Genomic DNA, 19,169 nt, shown 5'->3' with positions numbered 1-19,169 from the left:
CTAAAATGGTGGACTAGAAGAGCAAAATATCATTTTTATTCTCGCACTTGCAAATCTCCAATGACATTTTTCATTTATGATCCAATGAAATAAATGCCACCATATACATGTGTTTGAAGATAAGAAATAGGAGCAGGAGTAGGACATACGGCCCCTCAAGCCTGTTCTGCTATTCTATAAGATCATAGCTAATCTAATTGTGGCTTTAACTCCACTTTCCTGTCTGCCTCCTATAACCCTCACTCCCTTATAGGTCAAAAATCTGTCTCACACAGCCTTCAGTATACTCAATAGCCCAGCCTCCACTGCTCTCTGGGGATGGGAGTTCCAAGAGCTAACATTCCTCTGAGAGAAGGAGACATTTTCCCTCATCTCCATTTTAGACGGGACACCTGTTATTTTAAAACTGTGCTGCCAGGTTCTAGATCCCTTCACGAGTCAAAATAATCCTCTCAGCACCTGTCCTGTCAAGTCCCCTTAGAATCTTATATATTTCAATAAGATCACCTCTCATGCTTCTAAACTCCAATGAGTATAGGCCCAACCTGCTCAACCTTTTCTAAACTTCACTTGCCCATTCGATTCCCATATCTGTGTGTACGTGTGTGTGCATGTGTGTGTGCGTATATGTGTGTGTGTATGTGTGTGTGTGTGTATGTGAATGAGTGTCTATATACGAGTGTGTGTGTGTACTTGTGTGACTGTATATACGTGTGTGTGTGTATGTGTGCATGTGTATATGTATGTGTGTGTGTACATGTGTGTGTACGTGCGTCTGTGCACGTGTGTGTGTGTGTGTATATGTGTGTGTGTATATGTGTGTGTGTATGTGTATGAGTGTCTATATACGAGTGTGTGTACTTATGTGACTGTATATACGTGTGCGTGTGTATATGTGCATGTATATATGTATGTGTGTGTACATGTGTGTGTACGTGTGTCTGTGTACGTGTGTGTGTTTGTATATATCTGTCTGTGTATGTGTGTATTACTTGAAAATAATGTATACTCTCCTACAAGACAATAAAATATGATGCAATAGCTCTGTCCAAAAGCCATCAATTCACAGTAAATGATCAGAACCAACAATAGCAGTAGAAACAATGAAGATCACATACCACAATGAGGCACTTTTGAATATTGAAAGGAAGCTGGAAACCCAGGCTCACTCACATAGGTGATCATTGCAGAGGCAAAGACAGTCGAAGATTGTCCTTGGGTGTTTGTAGGAGTTAGCACAGTCGTAGTGACTTCTGTCAAGAGATACAGTTGAGTAATTTTACAAGCGATTTTTGAAACTTTGTTTTTGGGAGATGCGCATTGCTGGAAAGGCTGGTGCTTATTGCCCATCCCTAGTTGCCCTGAGAAGATGGTTGTGGGTCTTCATGTTGAATCGCTGATGGTGGCAGTTTGATACAACTTACTAAGTGACATCATAGAGCAGTTAAGCCAATGATTGGCCCTCCAGCTTTAAGATCGCACCCATTGCACTGGAGCTCTTCTTCATGACAATATAAGAGCTTGAAAAGTTTAAATTCAATCAATCAGCTCCCCCACGCAACTCCCCTCCCCCACCCCACCCCACTCCACACCGCCACCGCCCCCTCCCCATAACCCTATTCCTGGAGACCCAAAAACAAACCCAGCTCCTGTTTCCTGCCTCCATGGTGAAAATTGAGCCCACAGTTTCATTGACCGGGATTCTGTCAGGCCGTGGGGGCCTCATCCTGTGATTGGCTGGAAGCTCCTCATGCAGCCAGCGGGAGCGGTGGCTGCTGGCGGCAATGCACCCGCCAGAGGCCCAGGATCATCCAGGGATCCCAGACCGAAGGTGAGTGAAGATGGGATGAGGGTCACTGGTGGGAGTCGGGGCCGGGGTGGGGGGGGTGGTGGGGGTGGAGGAGGAGGTCGGAGGCTTTCAGTGGCCATCTCTGCCCCACCCGATGCTAGGTCCCTCAATCACACACAGAGTGCCTGATAATGAGGGACCCCCCCCTCCCGGGAACCCCCCTCCCCTCCTCCAGTTGGCTGTGTTTGCTGGGCGGCCATCTGAGGGTGCAGGGAAGCCATGTGGCTTCTATTTAATCCCTGAACCACCATTAAATTGCAGTGGGCTCAGGGATAATGGGTGCTAATTAGTTCATTAGTGAGCCGAATTGACATCCCGCTGCTGCTGGAATGCCGGAATCCCACATCAGCCCTTCTGCCCTCCAACTTAATCGAGGTCGCTGCCACCGGGAGAATGACACGGAGCCTCTCCCGCGGTTAAGTCGGTCCAGCCGCCATGTTTCCCGCCACAATGGGCTGCATTTAATCCAGCCTGTTAACTCTGAATACTTAGCTTATAAATGGAGAGGGAAACAATGTTCCCAATGGGAACGTTAGGATTGCGTTGTGAAATTAATTCATTGAGGCCTCCCAATTTTCAGGTTTAGTCGATAAAATTCGACCCAACTCGAAATTTTGAAAACATGCAAGATGATGCAAAGTTACAGGCAAAAGTTAACAAAATATAACCACCATAAATCCATTTGCCTGATTTTCTAAATTTCTCCTGCACAACTGGGGAAAAAGCAGGGGAGTGGGACTAATTGGATAACTTTCAAAGGACTAGCAAAGGCATGAAGGGCTGAAAGGCCTCCTTCTGTGCTGTAAGACACTACGATTCTACGAGGGTGCCAGGAAACTTCTTGTGAAGAGGTTCATCACATAAATACCTTTCTCAACCTCCAGGACCCCACAAAGTACAAGAGACAAGTAGGACAGAATCACCTGGGTTCCTTGGGCTTGATTGACACGCTTCAGGTGAAGGGCTATGGGGAGGTGGGGGGGGGGGGGGGGGGGGGTGGTGGGGTAAGGGGGGGGGGCGCGTGGGGAAACGCTGTAGGGTTGTAACTTGCGCACTCCTTTCTTAGTGCCTCCATATAACACCTACAATTCTGTGATCGTGTTTGTATTTGAAATTCTAATTAAATCTGCTACTAATTGTTCCAGCAATTCAAGTCTCACCTTCACAGGCTCTGCCAGGCCAGGTTGGATTCACATCTCTATAGCGATCACTGCAGATGCAGATGTATGACCCCTCAGTGTTTTTACACATTGCATGAGGCGAACAGTCATTGTAAATAGGTGAGGTGCATTCATTAACATCTAAAGGGACAAAATATTTAGAAACAAGTTAATGCGGTGCAATTCTATCACCGTTACAAATTGAGCCCCACTGACTTCCATTGTCTCAGTGGGCAAATGCACTATTCAAAATGGCAGTCAGCCCCACACACACATACCATTCAATACAGTGACAACTGATCATGACCTGGGTGGCAATTGAACTTGGCCCAACAGGCTAGGCAGGATAGAGTCCCATTCTTCGAGGTAGATTTTGGGGGTTGACCTCAGTGGGAATGAAGATTGGATAATTTTTATAATGACCAGCCAAACCTAACCCATCATCTCTATCCAGTGGGCTGCACACTACACACATGTGGCATAAATGAAGCTAGAATCAGGCTTTAATGCCACTACTGATTGAGCAATATGCTGACGCTGACTGTTTAGATTCTCAATGAAGATTGGCCACAAGTCCAAGGTACCAGAGGTTGGCCAACTCTACCTTTGGAACCAAAGGTCAGCACTAGGCTGGGCCTAGAGAGGGAAGAGGTGAAAATTTCAGTAAGGATTGGCAAAAGACCAGTGCTTGCACTGTCACTTAAAGATGCATTATTATTGTTATTAAATCATACTCCTTTGTTGTTTTACAAGCACACAAACGATGGCGCTAGAACACATTCACATCTCACCCCCTCTTGGTGAAAAGAGCTGTGGCGCATTTCCCACTTCATATGAGAAGAAAAATCGTCAACTGATATTTTATTAAGGCAATGCCTTTTAACAACAGTATGAACTGTGTGAAGTCTGAAAGGTGAAGGTGTACATATGTCTCTGATATATGTGTCTAACTCAGAAAGTAGCTACCAGTTATAATGGAGATATAAGGGTCTATAAATACAGTCACTTATGAAAAGGAAACAGGATAAAACACTGGGCCTGAAACTCCGAGTGTCAGGAGAGAGTAGAACTTTCACTCACAGGAACAGGAATATGGGGAAGAACCCAACAGACAAAGTTGCAGTCAGGGTGAAGGGGGTCAGGAGGTCATTCTTCTCAGCCCAGCAGATACAATTTAGAAGTATGAGTGCTTCAATATCCTGTCTTTCTTAGGAATTCCACTCAACTCATCAATCTTAGACCCAGATTGTTTCCCCCAGCTTGCTAGGGGTGGGTTCTAGACTGAACCTTTCTAATAGCCCCACAGGCATGAGAAACTTAATTCAATCCTTTGGGTATTATTACCTCAGAAAACAGGCCCTGGTATCTTTGCATGAAATTCTAACCATGTTTTCCTCTCACTTCTTCCACCTATTACCAGTCCCAAGTTTCCCCCATGGAAGTAACAGACTGCAGTGCAATCTGTTCCCAGCAATTCAGGCTGAATGCCTCAACAGACACTGGCTCTCTGCCCAAAACATGAAACTGATCCTGTCACAAAGATTTGGAATGGTCTGAACATTAAGCAGCAGAAGTCCTGCCCTGTTACAGTTTCAGTGCCGGAGCAGGAGACCCAATAAATCCCAAAATACATCATAGAAGCACTTTCAAACAAAATTTGACCCTGAACCATAAAAGGAGATATAAGAAAAGGCAACCAAAAGCTTGGTCAGGAGGTAGATTTTAAGGAATATCTCTGGGGAGGGGAGAGAGAGAGAGATAGAGAGCCAGAGAGGTTCAGTGCGGAATACCAGAGCTTAAGGCCTTGGTAGCTGATGACACAAACGCCAATGGTGAAGCGATGAAAATCAGGGAAATGCCAGAGGCCAGAATTGGAGGTGCGCAGAAATCTGGAAGGATTGTGGGCCTGGAGGAGGTGGCTGAAATAGGGAGGTGCAAGGTCATGAAAGGATTGGCAAGCAAGGATAAAAATTTTAAAATCAAGACGTTACCAGAACTAGAGCCAATGGAGACCCAGTGATTACAGTATGCAGAGAAACGGGGCTTGCTCCGAGTTACAACACAGGCTGCAGAGTTTGGAGGAGCTCAAGTTTTTGGAAAGTGCAAAGTGGGGACCAGCCAGGAGAGCAGCGCTTTAATTTTAGTTAAGAAGTCCTTCTAAGGACATGAGATCTAGGTCTAATCATCTAATGAGTCCACCTACCTGAAATGGAGGTGCCGTTGCGATCATACACAAAGGCAGAACTGTTGTAAAGAGAGGAGATCAGGGCAGAAGATATATTCCAGATGTTGAGTTTTATTCCTTGATCAATAACAATTTCAAAGTTCACCACAATACTCCCATAGCTGAGAGATGCTATCCGGACCAGAATCTTCCCGCTTTGGTATAATTGGTGGATTGTTGGTGGAAGGGAGTTTTCAAGCTGAAAAAGAAGTGTTATAAACTCTTGTAAATAGTCATTGCTTCTTCATTGTGTTTGATTTTATGCTTGTCAGTATTAAGTTCCCATTTGCGTCACCAGGTTCTCAGAAGAGTGGTCGAGTGTTTATGGTAACCCAAAGGCTGAGTTCAGACACAGACAACAACCACAGCTAATATTTATAAAGCACATTTAACATAATAAAGTGCCACAGGTAAATTATAAAACTGAGCCATATAAGAAGATATTGTCAGATGACAAAAGGCTTGGTCAAAATGATAGGATTTAAGGAGTATCGTAAAGTAAGAAAGTGATGTAGAGAGTTAGAGGGGTGTACGGAGGGGATTCCAGAACTTGGGGCCCAGGCAACTGAAGGCATAACCATCAATGGTGGAGCAATTATGATTTGGAATGCACAAGAGGCCAGAATTAGAGGAACGCAGATATCTCAGAGGACTGCAAGAGATTACAGAGATAGGGAGGAGCAAGGCCATGGAGGGATATGGAAACAAGTATGAGAATTTTAAAATCAAGTTGTTGCTTGACTGGGAGCCAGTGTCAGTCAGTAAGCACACGGGTGACAGGTGAATGGGACTTGGTGCGTGTTAGGACACCGGCAGCAGAGATTTGGATGACCTCAAGTTTATGGAGAGTAGAATATGGGAGACCACCCAGGAGTGTGTTGGAATAGTCAAGTCTAGAGGTAACCAAGTGCATCAGAGGAGCCGAGACAGGGGCAAAATTGAGTGATGTTACTGATGTGGTCTTGATGCTGTGGAAATGAAGTTGGAAAAAGAAAGACTTGCCCCTTTATATAACACTTTTCACAACCACTGGACGTCTCAAAGCGCTTTATAGCCAATGAAGTACTTTTTGAAGTGTAGTCACTGTTGCAATGTAGGAAACATGACAGCTAATTTGCACACAGCAAACTCCCACAAATAGCAATGCAATAAGGATCAAATAATCTGGGTCTTTTTGTGAATCTGATTGAGGGATAAATATTGGCCAGGACACCAGGGAGAACCCTCATGCTCTTCTTCAAAATCGTGTCACAGGTGTTTTTACATCTACCCAAGAAGGCAGGCGTCTCATCTGAAAGACAGCACCTCTGACAGTGCAATGCTCCCTCATTACTGCACTGGGGTGTCGGCCTTGATTTTTGTCCTCAAGCCCTGGAGTGGGTCTTGAACCTGGAACCTTGTAACTCAGAGGCAAGTGGGCTACCAACTGAAACCACAGCTTGCTCACCCTGGGGTCAAACACGACACCAAGATTGTAACCAGACTGACTTAGTCTCAAACTGTTGCCAGGGAGAGGGATGGGGTCAGGAGCTGGGTAACGGAGTTTGGAGCGTGGACCAATAACAATGTCTTCCCTATATTTAATGGGAGGACGTTTCTGCTTACCCTGTACTGGATGTCAGATAGGTAATCTGGCAATTCAGCAATAGTGGAGGAGTCGAGGGAGGTGGTGGTGAGGTAAAGCTGGGTTTTGTCAACGTACATGAGAAAAGCCTTCAGATGATGTCACCATGGGACAGCATATAGATGAGAAATAGGGAAGGGTCAAGGGTCAAGGATAGGTCCCTAGGAGACAAGAGAGGTAACCGTAGTGGAGTGGGAAGAGAATCCGTTGCAAGTGATAGTCTGGCTAGTTAGATAGACAATAAAGGAACCAGGTGAGAACAGTGCTCCCACCCCCAAACGACAAGGAGGAAAAGTTTACCTTTGATACGAATCACATAGGATGTTATTTGCGACTTTGGTAAGAGCTGCTTTGGTACTGTGGCAGGAGTAGAAACCTGTTCGGAAGGATTTAAACACGGAGTTCCAGGAAAGATGGGAATGGGTTTGGGAGGCAACAACAGGTTCAAGGACTTTGGAAAGGAAAGGGAGATTGAAGATGGTGAAGGGTGATGCTGGAAGATTTAAAAGACAGAGAGACAACACTTGAAGAGAGAGAACTGTCAACAATATCAGCTAATATGGTGTCCAGGAGGGGAAGTTGGATGGTCAGCAGTTTAGTGGTAATGGGGTCACAAGGAGCAGCAGCTGCGACGCATTAACAAGACGAGTTTGGAGAGGGCGTAAGGGGAGATAGGAGAGAAACTAGAGAAAGATGCAAGTCCAAACCCAGGGCAGCTGGAAAGCTTAAAGGAAATTTGGCCCTGTGGGCCAGTAGAAGGGAGGGATGCGACAGAAGCAGCTGATTGGATGGTCTCGATCTTAGTCCATGAGCTCTTCACACTTATAATTGAAGGTGTGGGTGGAGGGGACAGGGGTTTAAGACAACAGTTTTTAGTAGAGAAAAGGAGCCGAGGTTTATCTTTGCATTCCATGATCCTGGAATAGGAAGCAGTATTAGCAGAAATGAGCAGGATCTGAGTGTGTTTTACGTAGTCCAGCCAAATCTGGCAGTCCATGTCTAAATCAAGTGTCCGCCATATAATTTCAAGTCTGGCACCATGGCTAGCTGTGCAATAAAATTCAACAAAGTCTGGTAATTTGTGGGATAGCATCGGAAACCAACTTTGAAACCTGCTGGAACTGTGTAAAAGCCCAATTGTTTCGCCAAGGCTCTTCAGGAAGGGAATCTGCCACCTCTACCTGTTCCAGGTAAAGGAACAAGGGATAGGCAATAAATACGGCCTGGTTGGTGTTGCCCAGACCCCAAAAACATTTTTTTTTTAATCTCTTGTCAGCTAGAGCACAAGGTGTGGGGTCGCACCTGAGTGGTAGCAGACAGGTCTCTAAGACAGAGAGTTCTTGAACCACCGGTAGAGGTTTGATTAAACCGAACAACTGGCTCACTTTAGAGGACAGTTAAGAGTCAATCATATTGATATGTGTGGAACTGGAGTCACATATAGAGCAGACGTCACTGAACCAGTTGGGTTTTATTGTCAACCCAAAAGCTTCACGGGCACTTTTATTGACGCCAGCACTTTATTTCCCAATTTTTTAAAACCAAATTCAAATTGTCAAACTGCTGTGGTGGGCAGGGTCGCTGGCTCCAGTTCCATGTATCACTCCAGGTTTCATCACATAACCTACCAACTCCAATCCACTCAAACATCTCTAATCGTAAACTAATAAAATTGTTTCTTCATACATAAATGAAAAAAAAAGAAAATGGATGAAAAATTTTAATGCCCTTAACATTTCTCCCAGGTTAGCCACAGCAGTATCCAGGACATTAAGCTTTAATCCCTGGAGACTCCAGGACCAGCATGGATGGTTGGTAACTGAAATGGTAGGATTTGAACTCGTGCTTTCTGAATTACTAATCCAGTTATTATGACATAACAACAACACCACCATAGACAGTGGGCTCTCATACAACACAGGGTATATGGACTCATTCCACATGGGACACTTACAACCAGAAGAAAGAGAAATCTTTCACCCCTGAAGTAGATCCCAGACATGAAACGATAATGAACTACCTCACTCCACAGCTCTGAACGCCTCTCTCCTGCCACGTTTTCAAACTGCAGTTGTATCCTGTGTCAGGGGGACGTCATGTGGCACAGCGGTAGGGTCCCTACCTCTGGGCCAAAAGCTCCAGGTTCAAGACCCACTTCAGGACTTGATGGCCATGGAAGGTGCATTTGTAACATGGCCAAATAGGTTGATTATCAGCCTGTAAATCCTTGCAACATGCCTGCTAGCAAGAGTGGGAGTTCCCTGGTCAGCTGTGCTGCAGAAGGCAACGGCAAACCACGGCAGTACTTTGCCAAGCATAATCATGGACCAATGCAATGGAAGTCCATGGTCACCAACGCCCTCTTAGGGCATGGCATGAGGAGGAGGAGGGTCTTGTGTCAGGCATCTTTACCTCTTGGTACCAAAGCTTTGCAAACTGCTTAAATTCACTGCTACTGGTGTTGCCGAGACTTTCAGTGAAGTTATAATTCTTGATCCTCGCCCGTCCATCCAATAATAATGCGGCTGCAAAGCATAATTGAGAAAGTGCATTATTATTCAGGGAAAATCCTGTAACCACTACCCCCATTATTAAACACTGTTTACTGCTGCCTGTTGACCCACTGGTTAGTGGTTCCACCTGGCATGGTACTAGATCTTTCTATACCAGTCTGAGCTGAATTGCACTGTGTCAGCCAGTGAGTTGCACTGTTTCAGCCAACTGGTGGGATCATCCAGTCCCACCAAAAGTCAAAGGACTTTTGGCTGGGCAGCCGCATCACCCACAGCGTGTCCCGCCATGGCGGGACCGGAAAATCCCGGCCAATGTGTTGCAAGGTGTCAGCCAGTGAGCTGGAGGTGGAGCAGGACTTTCGGCAAGCAATTTTTATTTTTTGCTTTAAACAAATCAAAGTTTATTTACAGAGCCTATTTAAAAAGAGCCTTCACTACAAACAGAACTCATGTATGATAGAAACTGCAGCAACCTCTCCCTATAAAAGCAGGGTGACTTCTCCAGCAAAATGCAGCAAGTGGAGGATAGTAACACAATAAAATGATGTGGGTAAAATCAATTCTAGTCTCTTACAGCAGTGCAATCGCCAGTTGTGATAGATCAGGGGTTTACCAAATTAGTTTCATTCCAGCCAATGTGCAGTTGATCTAGTTGCTATACATCGGCTCCTGTTGGGAAATGCATACATGAGACACCTGGTGAGACCAGGAACTGGCCCACATCAGATACTCTCCATGGTCAAATGGCCTGTGGACTCACAACTGCAAAATTGCCACTTGGATGAGGTACCGGAAATCTATTTGACCTGCAAAACCTCACACAAACAGGGGTCAATGCTTCCAAGTTAAGAAGCAACAGGAGAAAAAAGACCTGGCAGAGAAATGGCCAAATTCTATCAGAAATTTTTGCAGTAGTCTCAAGAACAGGAAGCCATTCTGGTGAATAGGCACATGAATATGTCCCAGGGCTGAACCATTACCTGTTTTCACTTTTAGCTCTTTAGTATGTCTGTCTTCACAGGATTGCCAGTGGACTTCTACTGTGTAGAGAACGCCAGGTTCCAATCCTGTCACCATCAAATCCATTTGCTGAGTCTCTATTTCATTCACAACAACATCTTCCTTCAGTACCCGCACAATAACTGTTTGGTCTTTGCTGGAGGCTGCTGCCCAAAGGACTTGGAAGCTAATGCTGGTGACATTGGCAATCGCCAAGTTTGTAACTGGAGAAGGAGCTGTTGAAAATGAGTTGGGTTAGCACATCATGATTGCATTGTCAGCTCACTCACCTTCACCATCCAATGTGATAGCATTGACTGTTACACTATATTGTCTTAATATGTGGTTAGTAAGATACTAGCAGCAATAACTTACAGGGTACAATTACTAAGCACTTGGAGAAAAAGGAGTCAAACTGAACTAGTCAGCACTGATTTCTCAAAAAAAGCAGACACAACATTATAGAATTCGTTGAGCAATGCTGAAAAAAGAGACATGCTGTTGAAGCTCTTCATGTTGCACTCATCAGAACAGATTTGCAAGGATCCCAAATCCCAAAGGGAACAACAATTTATACACATGAAAAAAAAGGTGCTGGTTGGTTGACAAGCGGACTCTGATTGGTGGAGGCATTTCCACAGAGTCCTTTTGCCAACCAATCAACACCTTCTTCCCTCTTCTCATGCAGTATAAATTGTTGTTCACTTTGAGATTTGGTATTCTTGCAAATCTGTCCTGATGAGTGCAAGGTGAAAAGCTTTGACAGCATGTCTCTTTTTTCAGTAATACTCAAGTTCTGTCCTACCAAACGACTATTAGAATTCATTGAAGAAATAACAGAGAATAGTGACAGCAACAGGACTGGAAGTGGATTCTATAGATTTTCATAACATCAACAACTTGTATTTATATAGCACCTTTAACGTAGTAAAATGTTCCGAGGCACTTCACAGGAGCGTAATCAGACAACTTTTGACACATTGCACTGATGTATTAAGACAGATGGCCAAAAGCCTGGTTTTAAGGAGCATCTTAAAGGGGGAGAGAGGTAGCGAGGCAGAGAGGTTTAGAGAGGGAATTCCAGAGCTTAGGACCTAGGCAGTTGATGGCATGGCCACCAAAGCTGGAGCAATTTAGATCAGGATGCACAAGAGGCCAGAATTGGAGGAAGACAGGGATTTCTCCGCGGCCATGTGCAAAGTCAGTAGTTTAACAAAGGACAGCTCTGAGTGTAGGAATGCTTACTGCTGCTGGAAAGCCAACAGCATGGACAGAAACACAGGCTGGCATACCTCCTGGTGTACTCACCATGATTTTGGTCTATATATTTTGGTGAGCAGGACAATCACAGGTTGGGTGAGTGTGCAAGCTCAACCATTGGTTCTGTTTCAATCCCAAGCATCTAGACCTTCCCAGAAAGTGGAATAGATCCTGGAATAATTCTGGGAATAAAAAAAGAGAATACATACAGCATAACGTCCTCCCAGTTGAAGCGCTAGGTTTCAACCTTTCCCAGTCAGTGACTGTTGATGGGGCTTCGCTCAACTGTCCTGAGTTTGAATTAGGAACTGAAAGAGCAGTGGTCACTTCTGTACAAAAAAAATCAAAATAGATAGTTTTGAAAAAGATTTTAAAATTTGCAGTCAGCAGATTAAACAAAAGCAACTTGCAAACTGATGCGAGTTAGGTCATGATTACACAGTGTGGAACTGGCTTTCATACTAAGAAAAATCGAGGTCCAACACAATTCAGTTTGTAACACTCTCATGTCTGAGTCAGAAGGATGTGAATTCAAGCCCCATTCCACAGAGACTGGAGCACAAACTCTAGGTCGGGGAGGGAGTGCTGCACTGTCGAATGTGCTGTCTTCCAGGTGAGGGGTTGAACCGAGGCCCTGTCAGCCCTCTCAGGCACATGTGAAAAATCCCACGGCACTGTTTCAAAGAAGAGCAGGGGAGTTCTCCCCGGTGACCTGGCCAATATTTATCCCTCAAACATCACTGCAACAGATTATCTGGTCATTATCTCATTGCTGGTCCTGGGAACTTGCTGTGTACAAATTGGCTGCCTTATTTCCTACAGTACAGCAGTGACTGCAATTCACAAGTACCTTAGTGGTTGGAAAATGATTTGAAACATTCAGATAGTGTGGAAGAAGCTATATAAATGCAAGTCTTTCTTTCTGGCCTGTGCTGAGTCCTATTTGACCAAGATGAACTTCCATTCTAAGGATGTCTACTTCCATATCTGTACCACTGCCAGTCTCCTGCATCAGTGCATTTTCTACTGAAACCCCAACCCATGCTTTTGTTAACTCTAGACCTGCCTATTCCAACAGACTCCTGATGGGCCTTGCATCTTCCTCCCTCCGTAAACATGAACTCATCCAGAACTCTGCTACCCACATCCTACATCAAGTCAATACATGTTCACCCATCACCCGTGTTCACTAACCTTCATCGGTTCCAAGTCCGGCAACACCGCAATCTTTAACACTCGCGTCTTTGATTTCACATGTGTCTATACCCGCATCCCATTTTATAAGCTCCTCCAGCCCTGCAACCTTCCAAACCTCTGCGCTCCTCCAATTTTTGGCTCTTGCACATCACTGACTGTCTGGCCCCTTAGCTCAGGAATTCTCTCCCTAAACATCTCTGCCTCCCTACTTCACTTTCCCCCTTTAAGACACCATTTAAAACTTACTCCTTTCTGGATCTAAAACTACCCGATTTGGCTTTGTGAAAAATTTTGCTTGATAACATTACTGCGAAGATCATGAAACCATTGTTGATTGCTATAAAAATCTACCTGGCTCACTAATATCCTTACATGCTGCCCTTACATGTGAGTCCAGACCCCCAGCAATGTGGTTGACTCTTAAATGCCCTCTGAAATGGCCTAGCAAGCTGCTCAGCTCTCAAGGCCAATTAGGGGTGGGCAATAAATACTGGCCTAGCCAGCGACGCCCCCAACTCATGAATAAAAATAAAAATGGTGCAGTGTCGTGAAATAACTACATAAATCAGGCTGAGGAACTGGGCTAGTGCAATAGTTAGACACCTGGCCTTCACCTTGAGGACTTATCTTATCCTCCTCACCCACATGCCTCCCCACAGGGCAAAGGGGATGGACATCGAGATCCAGCTGCAAGGAGGCGAGGACCCCAAAACAGGGTCCACAGTCAGAGGGTCAGCTTTCTCGACATGTGTGAGCACTCAGTGATTCAGGAGTGCCAAGCTTGCAGGACAGGTCATTGCTGAGACAAAAGCAAAATTCTGCAGATGCTGGAAATCTGAAACAAAAACGGAAAATGCTGGAAAAACTCAGCAGGTCTAATAGGGTCTGTGGAGAAAAACAGAGTTAACGTTTCAAGTCCACATGACTCTTCTTCAGAGATGCCATCTATTTCCTTTGTTTATTGGTTAGTTTTAGGCTGGGATACAATTTGTAGAATCCCTCCCCAGCAGTGTTAGAGGTGCGGCTGCTCTTATCGGTTCTGGTTTATTAGTTAACTCTGTTGCTAGCTTGTAGTTTTACCGTTGCAAGGGGAGAAACTGCCAATTCTGTCACATATTGCCTTTCACTTTGACAGGATTTGGGAGGGGAAAGTCTGCAGCAGCCATGTTACTCAATATTTTTCTTGCAGCCTTCAGTATGTGTTTGCTTTTCTTTGTCCTTTTTTTGCAGCTTTTTGTAGATTTAAACATTTCTGTGTGCCTTTCCAAGCTGTGTCTTCTCCGTACATTTCCAGGGTTTAAAACTAAATTTTACTTCCACTTCCTGACACCATGTTTCATGTTTAAAGACTGGAGTCCTTCTCATTGAGAGTTACTGAACTGATCTGAAGATTTCTGCTTACAGAGACTGTCTCATGGCAGAGGTCACCTGACTACAGAGAGCCAGACGGGACATCTAGTACTGATTGCATTCCACACCCAAACATCCCCTTTTCATACCAAACAAAGAGACAAACAGTACTATGCCCCAACATATTCAGCCTGATTAGATACAAAGAGGAACAAATAAACCTCCATCTTGACTCCAACATTAGCTGGATGACAATTACCTCTACAGTCTCTGCCTCTCCTGGAAGGATCTTTGTCTGTGAAGCCATTCTGACAAGAGCAGTTGTGAGACCCATCAGTATTCAAACAGGTTGCTCTTAGAGAACAGGAATTCAACTCTGCATATTCACATTCATTGATGTCTGCAAGAGAAGAGCATGTTAATCTGATGCCAAAAAAAAGGGAAAATCACCCGTAAGGCCAAAATTTGAGAAAGAACAGTTCAAATCTCCGAATGTTTATTACAACTGAGTAAAGTGCCTATGGAAATGCCTTTCCTAACATCTTGAAATGACTGTTTATAGAGAAGATTTCCTTTACCATTTTTCCTCCTTTCCCTCCTCACCTGAAGGCGTTGACTGTTTGTAAGAAGCACTTCTTCCGATAAAGGGCTGTGGAATTCTGGAACTCGCTCCCTAAAGGGTTGTTGATGGGAGGGTTCGATTGGAAATTTCAAAACTGAGAGGAGTACATTTTTATTAGGCGGGGGTATTAATGGATATGGGATCAAAGCAGCTAATGGGGTCGAATGACATATCAGCCATGACCTAATTGAATGGCAGAGCAGGCTCGAGAGATTGAATGGCCTCCTTCTCTTCCTATATTTCTTATAAAGATGCAAAACTGTAGCTGCTTGGTGCCCTTGTTACTTCAGCTAAATGCAATTATTCGCGTGAGACTGGATGATGAGTTCAAGCATCACCACCCAACCCAGTCATTCAACATCCAATGGTCACCCATTTTCCGGAGCGGTTGCAGGATGGGGATCAGGAGCAGGAACAAAGACCAGTATTTAATGGAGGCAACGGGGGTCTCACCCACTGGCTGGAGAGCCGGCGAGAGCCCCGCATTGCCATCTTTCAGGGAGGTCTGTGGAATGAAGTGTCAATCAGGCACTTTGCTGGACAGTGGCAGGTCTTCCCCGGGATTCAGGGCCCCAGGGGCAGAAATCCATCCCCCTTCCGAGAGCTGACAGCCAATAAGAGTCCAGCAGCTGTGCACTGCAGGGAGCACCAGCAGTGGAGACTGCTGGCATTGGACCCACCAGAGGCCCAGGATCAATGAGGGGCCCCAGGCCATAGGTGAGTGATGGCAGGTGACGGGAGAGGGCTCACAGGGTGCTGGTTGTGCATTGTGGGTGGGGGGGCGGGGGGAAGAGATAGAACGGCAGCAAGAGCAGGGGTGGTTCTCATTGGGTCAATAACCATCCATCACTGAATGCCTGATAATGAGGGACCACCCCCAAAAGCCAGCAAACAACGCAACAGGGTTTGCTCTTCAGGTTTCCCGCATGGCAAGTCCCCGGCAAACCGCTGGTTGAATACCAGCAGTGGCAAAATGAGGCTCTTAACAGGCATTAATTGCCCACTTAAGGGTCTCAATTGGCAGTGGGGCGGGAAGGTTGTCCCCGAGTCTTTCTGCCACAGATTTAATCAGGGCAAAGGTGGGAATGCAACAGGGTCCCCACCCGCCGGATTAAATGCCACCCCACCTCCAAATTCACTATCGGGAGGGCATTAAATTCTGCCCACAGCTAATTTCCCCAAGAGTATACTTCCCATTATAGTACCACCTAGCAGCATCCCAGCTGAGGTCAATTGGCTCAGTATTGGCCAGAGGTCAGATCTGGGATCTTTCTGGCACGTGTGGCTCAGATGAATACGTTTGCTATGTCATTGTGGAAGGCATTTGCAATCCAAAAACATTTCTCCATCTTCATCTCTGCTCCAATAACATTGTCAGAACTGAAAACTACCATCTCTGCACGTGGACTGTCTCCTGTTCTTGCCATGCGATTCAAACACTTGTTAGAGAGATCGGAACCCTTGCAGGAAAACACAATAAGGGGTTCTAATTGGCCTCAGTACCCCTGGGTTAAAGAATGGACAGGTCCACCTGGGTTTTTGCTCCTATTTGCTGTCCAGTAGTTGAAAGTATGCAAACATGACGCAGCCCCCATGACCTGGTCACAGACAGACACACAGGCACACGCAGACATCCACATACACAGACACACACTTGGGAGCGGTGCAAGAGGCATACTGACACCTGTGGCCCATACCTCAAACGTCGATGCCTTCCAAGGAGCGGGCAAGGAGAGAAAACAACTGCGGGAACAAAAACACAAATTCTCTGGCAGAAAGCTGGGAATCCAAGTGGGAAAATTGAATGATTGAGGCGGAAAGAAGGAAGCCCATGGCCGTAGTGCAAGGTCGACCTTCAACTCTAAAATGGCAAAGGGTAACTTGTAATTTGAAGGCTCCCTGCAGAGACACATGCTTTCTCTTGAGGTAGCCTCACTCCTCCCTATCTCAGGAACCTCCTCCAGCCCGACAACTCTTTAGGGTCTCTGCACTCCTCCAATTCTGGCCTCTCATGCCTGCTCAATTTCTATGGCTCCACTCTTGGCAACCGTGGCAACAGCTGTTGAGGCCCTGAATTCCCGAATCCCCTCCCTAAAGCTCTCTACCTCTCTCTCTCTTCCTTTAAGACACTCCTTAAGACTTACCACTTTGATCAACCCTGCCCTAGTCTCTCCTAATATGGCTGTGTGAAGTTTTGTTTGGTATCACCACTGTGAAGCGCCTTGGGGTGTTTCACTATGTTAACGGTGTTGTGTAAAGGTGAATGACAGAGGCACGATCAGTCAAAGTTTCACTGCACTACATTTTCTCTACTTATTTACAATGGCTAAGATTTTATTTGGAGGTGATGGCCCTGCCTCCTGACAGGAAAGTCAAGGGCAAGTGCACCTCCACCAGCCCTGGAAGTTACAACTCAATTTGGCATTGAGCAGGCAATTGACTGCTTGAAGTCGTGGCTTCTGCCCCTCTGAGACAAGATGTCTCCCCTCCAAGAGACTCTGGTCAATCAGTTGGCCGGCTGCTCTTCAGTCCCAGCAGCACCACTGGGAGGAATGGCAACTGCTGGAACTGCAGGAGCCCCTGCAAGACTAGCAGCCACAGAGCAGGCCCAGAGTGTTGCTAAGTGGGTGCTCACAAGAGCCAATCAGAACCTAGTGAGAAGGGGGTGGAGTTAGTCACGATCATGAGAACGGTGGGAAGGAGGGCTTCCAGCAGGTTTGCCCTTGGCCACTCCGTGGGCCACATGATGCCCAATCAAGAGGGATCCACCCATAGAGCTCGCCAGGTTTTATTGGGCCACCTCCTCCAATGGCAAAGTGCCCATCCACCACTGGTAAACTACTAGTGGTTGCAGGAAGAGACCATTTGGCCACTTAAGGGTCTCAACTGGCCTAAAGTCAGACAGGCCACACACCTTCCCACTGTCAACATATCCGCTCTGAATTCAGCAGCTCATAAATCCTGGGAGGAAGTCACATCATCAGATTATTTGACCTGAAATTGGTATCATCAGAGCTAATATGCAGCATCCCGGAATCCAAAGATATCATATGTCCAGAGAAATGCTTCTATGGTATGGATACATATCTGCAGTAAAAGATGCTGGAGATGCCATTGGTATATTAACTGTCTTTGATCTGACTCTGGCTCTTTGTGTTGGCAGATGAGGAGCAACAGTTAGCAAATGATGCCAGTGGTACTGGTGGTGAGGAAGATGTTACATGCAAAGATCTGAGTAGTGAATAATAAGAAAGGAATTTCTAGCACAATATGTTGTGCACTCATGATTAAAGATAGTTGATGTTGGGTTAGCATTTGATTCAATGCTTATAATGTCACCACTGCCTGAAATATAAGCCAGCAGAGGGAAGTAGGTGATGGGCACTGCAGCTCCCCATCTATCCCATCTGATTTTATGTGCCCCACCTCCCAGCCCACTCCCACACGGGCCATAAAATTCCAGCCAATGATTCCATATCAGTTATTATCAACTTTTATCTAAATATGTATGAAAGTTAAAATATACCTTTGGTTTCCAAGTGAGAAACTTCAGCAACGTTTATTAAAACCTTTTGCAACTCTTTAGATATGTTCCCCAGTGTAGTTGGAGGCCTGGTGCCCAGCAGAAGTTTTGACACGATTTTGTGCTCTCCATCTCGTTGGGTGTGGATGTGATACATCGAGGAGTTCAATGGGTACAGAGCGCCAGTCACCTGGAGTGAATGCAGAAGAGGCAATGCGAAGTCACAGATAGTTTTTCAAGAGCAGGTGACTACAGATCAACATATTCACTGACGCCAGGACCTTGAACAGCGATTGAACTATCCCAGCAACAGATCCTAATCCATAGCGAAAGGAGAGCTTTAATGTCAAGCTTTGTCATGGATCTTGCTCCTCAGCAAATCACTTGCATTATTTAGCAAACCATTATGGCAAACCCTCAGGCCGGTATTTTCAGCTCAGCGTGCGATTGCGTGCCCCGACATTCACGAGCATGAAGCAGCACGCAATGACATCGGGCGAGCGTCCCGACGTCATCACACACTCGCGTGATATTTTGGTTGGCGGGCGTGCGTGAGAGTTGGCAGCGTGCCCAGCGACAATTAAGAGGACTGTTAAGCCCATTAATTAATTAATTAATTAATTAATTAATTGAATTTTTCCCTGCCCATCCAACCTTACGGTTGGCGAGCGAGCGAATAGGCAAAGCGGCCTTTGCATTTTTTGGGACACTTCATCCAAGGGCAGGATGAGGTTTCGACCAGTGGTTAAAAGCAAAAAAACAACTTTTAAAACTCATTTTTAACATGTCCCTGCTCACGTGACAGAGTCGCATGAGGGGACATGTTTTCCTTATTTTTCAATTCTTTA

At 45.6% G+C, this 19,169-nt stretch overlaps 1 protein-coding gene across 1 annotated transcript in view; it reads right to left on the bottom strand.

Annotated features, from left to right (window-relative positions):
- The window catches only part of LOC144691898 (uromodulin-like 1), an 84,796-nt gene that overhangs the window by 53,580 nt on the left and 12,047 nt on the right, over nucleotides 1–19,169 (bottom strand). Inside the window, exons 5-10 of the mRNA XM_078560472.1 lie at nucleotides 18,325–18,511; nucleotides 14,436–14,576; nucleotides 10,351–10,605; nucleotides 9,270–9,382; nucleotides 5,213–5,432; nucleotides 3,010–3,150 (exon numbers count right to left, since the gene is read on the bottom strand). Of these exons, the coding sequence (XP_078416598.1) occupies nucleotides 3,010–3,150; nucleotides 5,213–5,432; nucleotides 9,270–9,382; nucleotides 10,351–10,605; nucleotides 14,436–14,576; nucleotides 18,325–18,511 (1,057 nt within the window). The remainder of the gene's footprint in view (nucleotides 1–3,009; nucleotides 3,151–5,212; nucleotides 5,433–9,269; nucleotides 9,383–10,350; nucleotides 10,606–14,435; nucleotides 14,577–18,324; nucleotides 18,512–19,169) is intronic.

This window comes from Cetorhinus maximus, chromosome 16, assembly GCF_964194155.1.
Source record: "Cetorhinus maximus chromosome 16, sCetMax3.hap1.1, whole genome shotgun sequence".
In the NCBI taxonomy this organism is placed as follows: Eukaryota; Metazoa; Chordata; class Chondrichthyes; order Lamniformes; family Cetorhinidae; genus Cetorhinus; species Cetorhinus maximus.
Note: the sequence above shows the minus strand (reverse complement) of the source record. Positions and strands in the feature narration are given on the sequence as shown.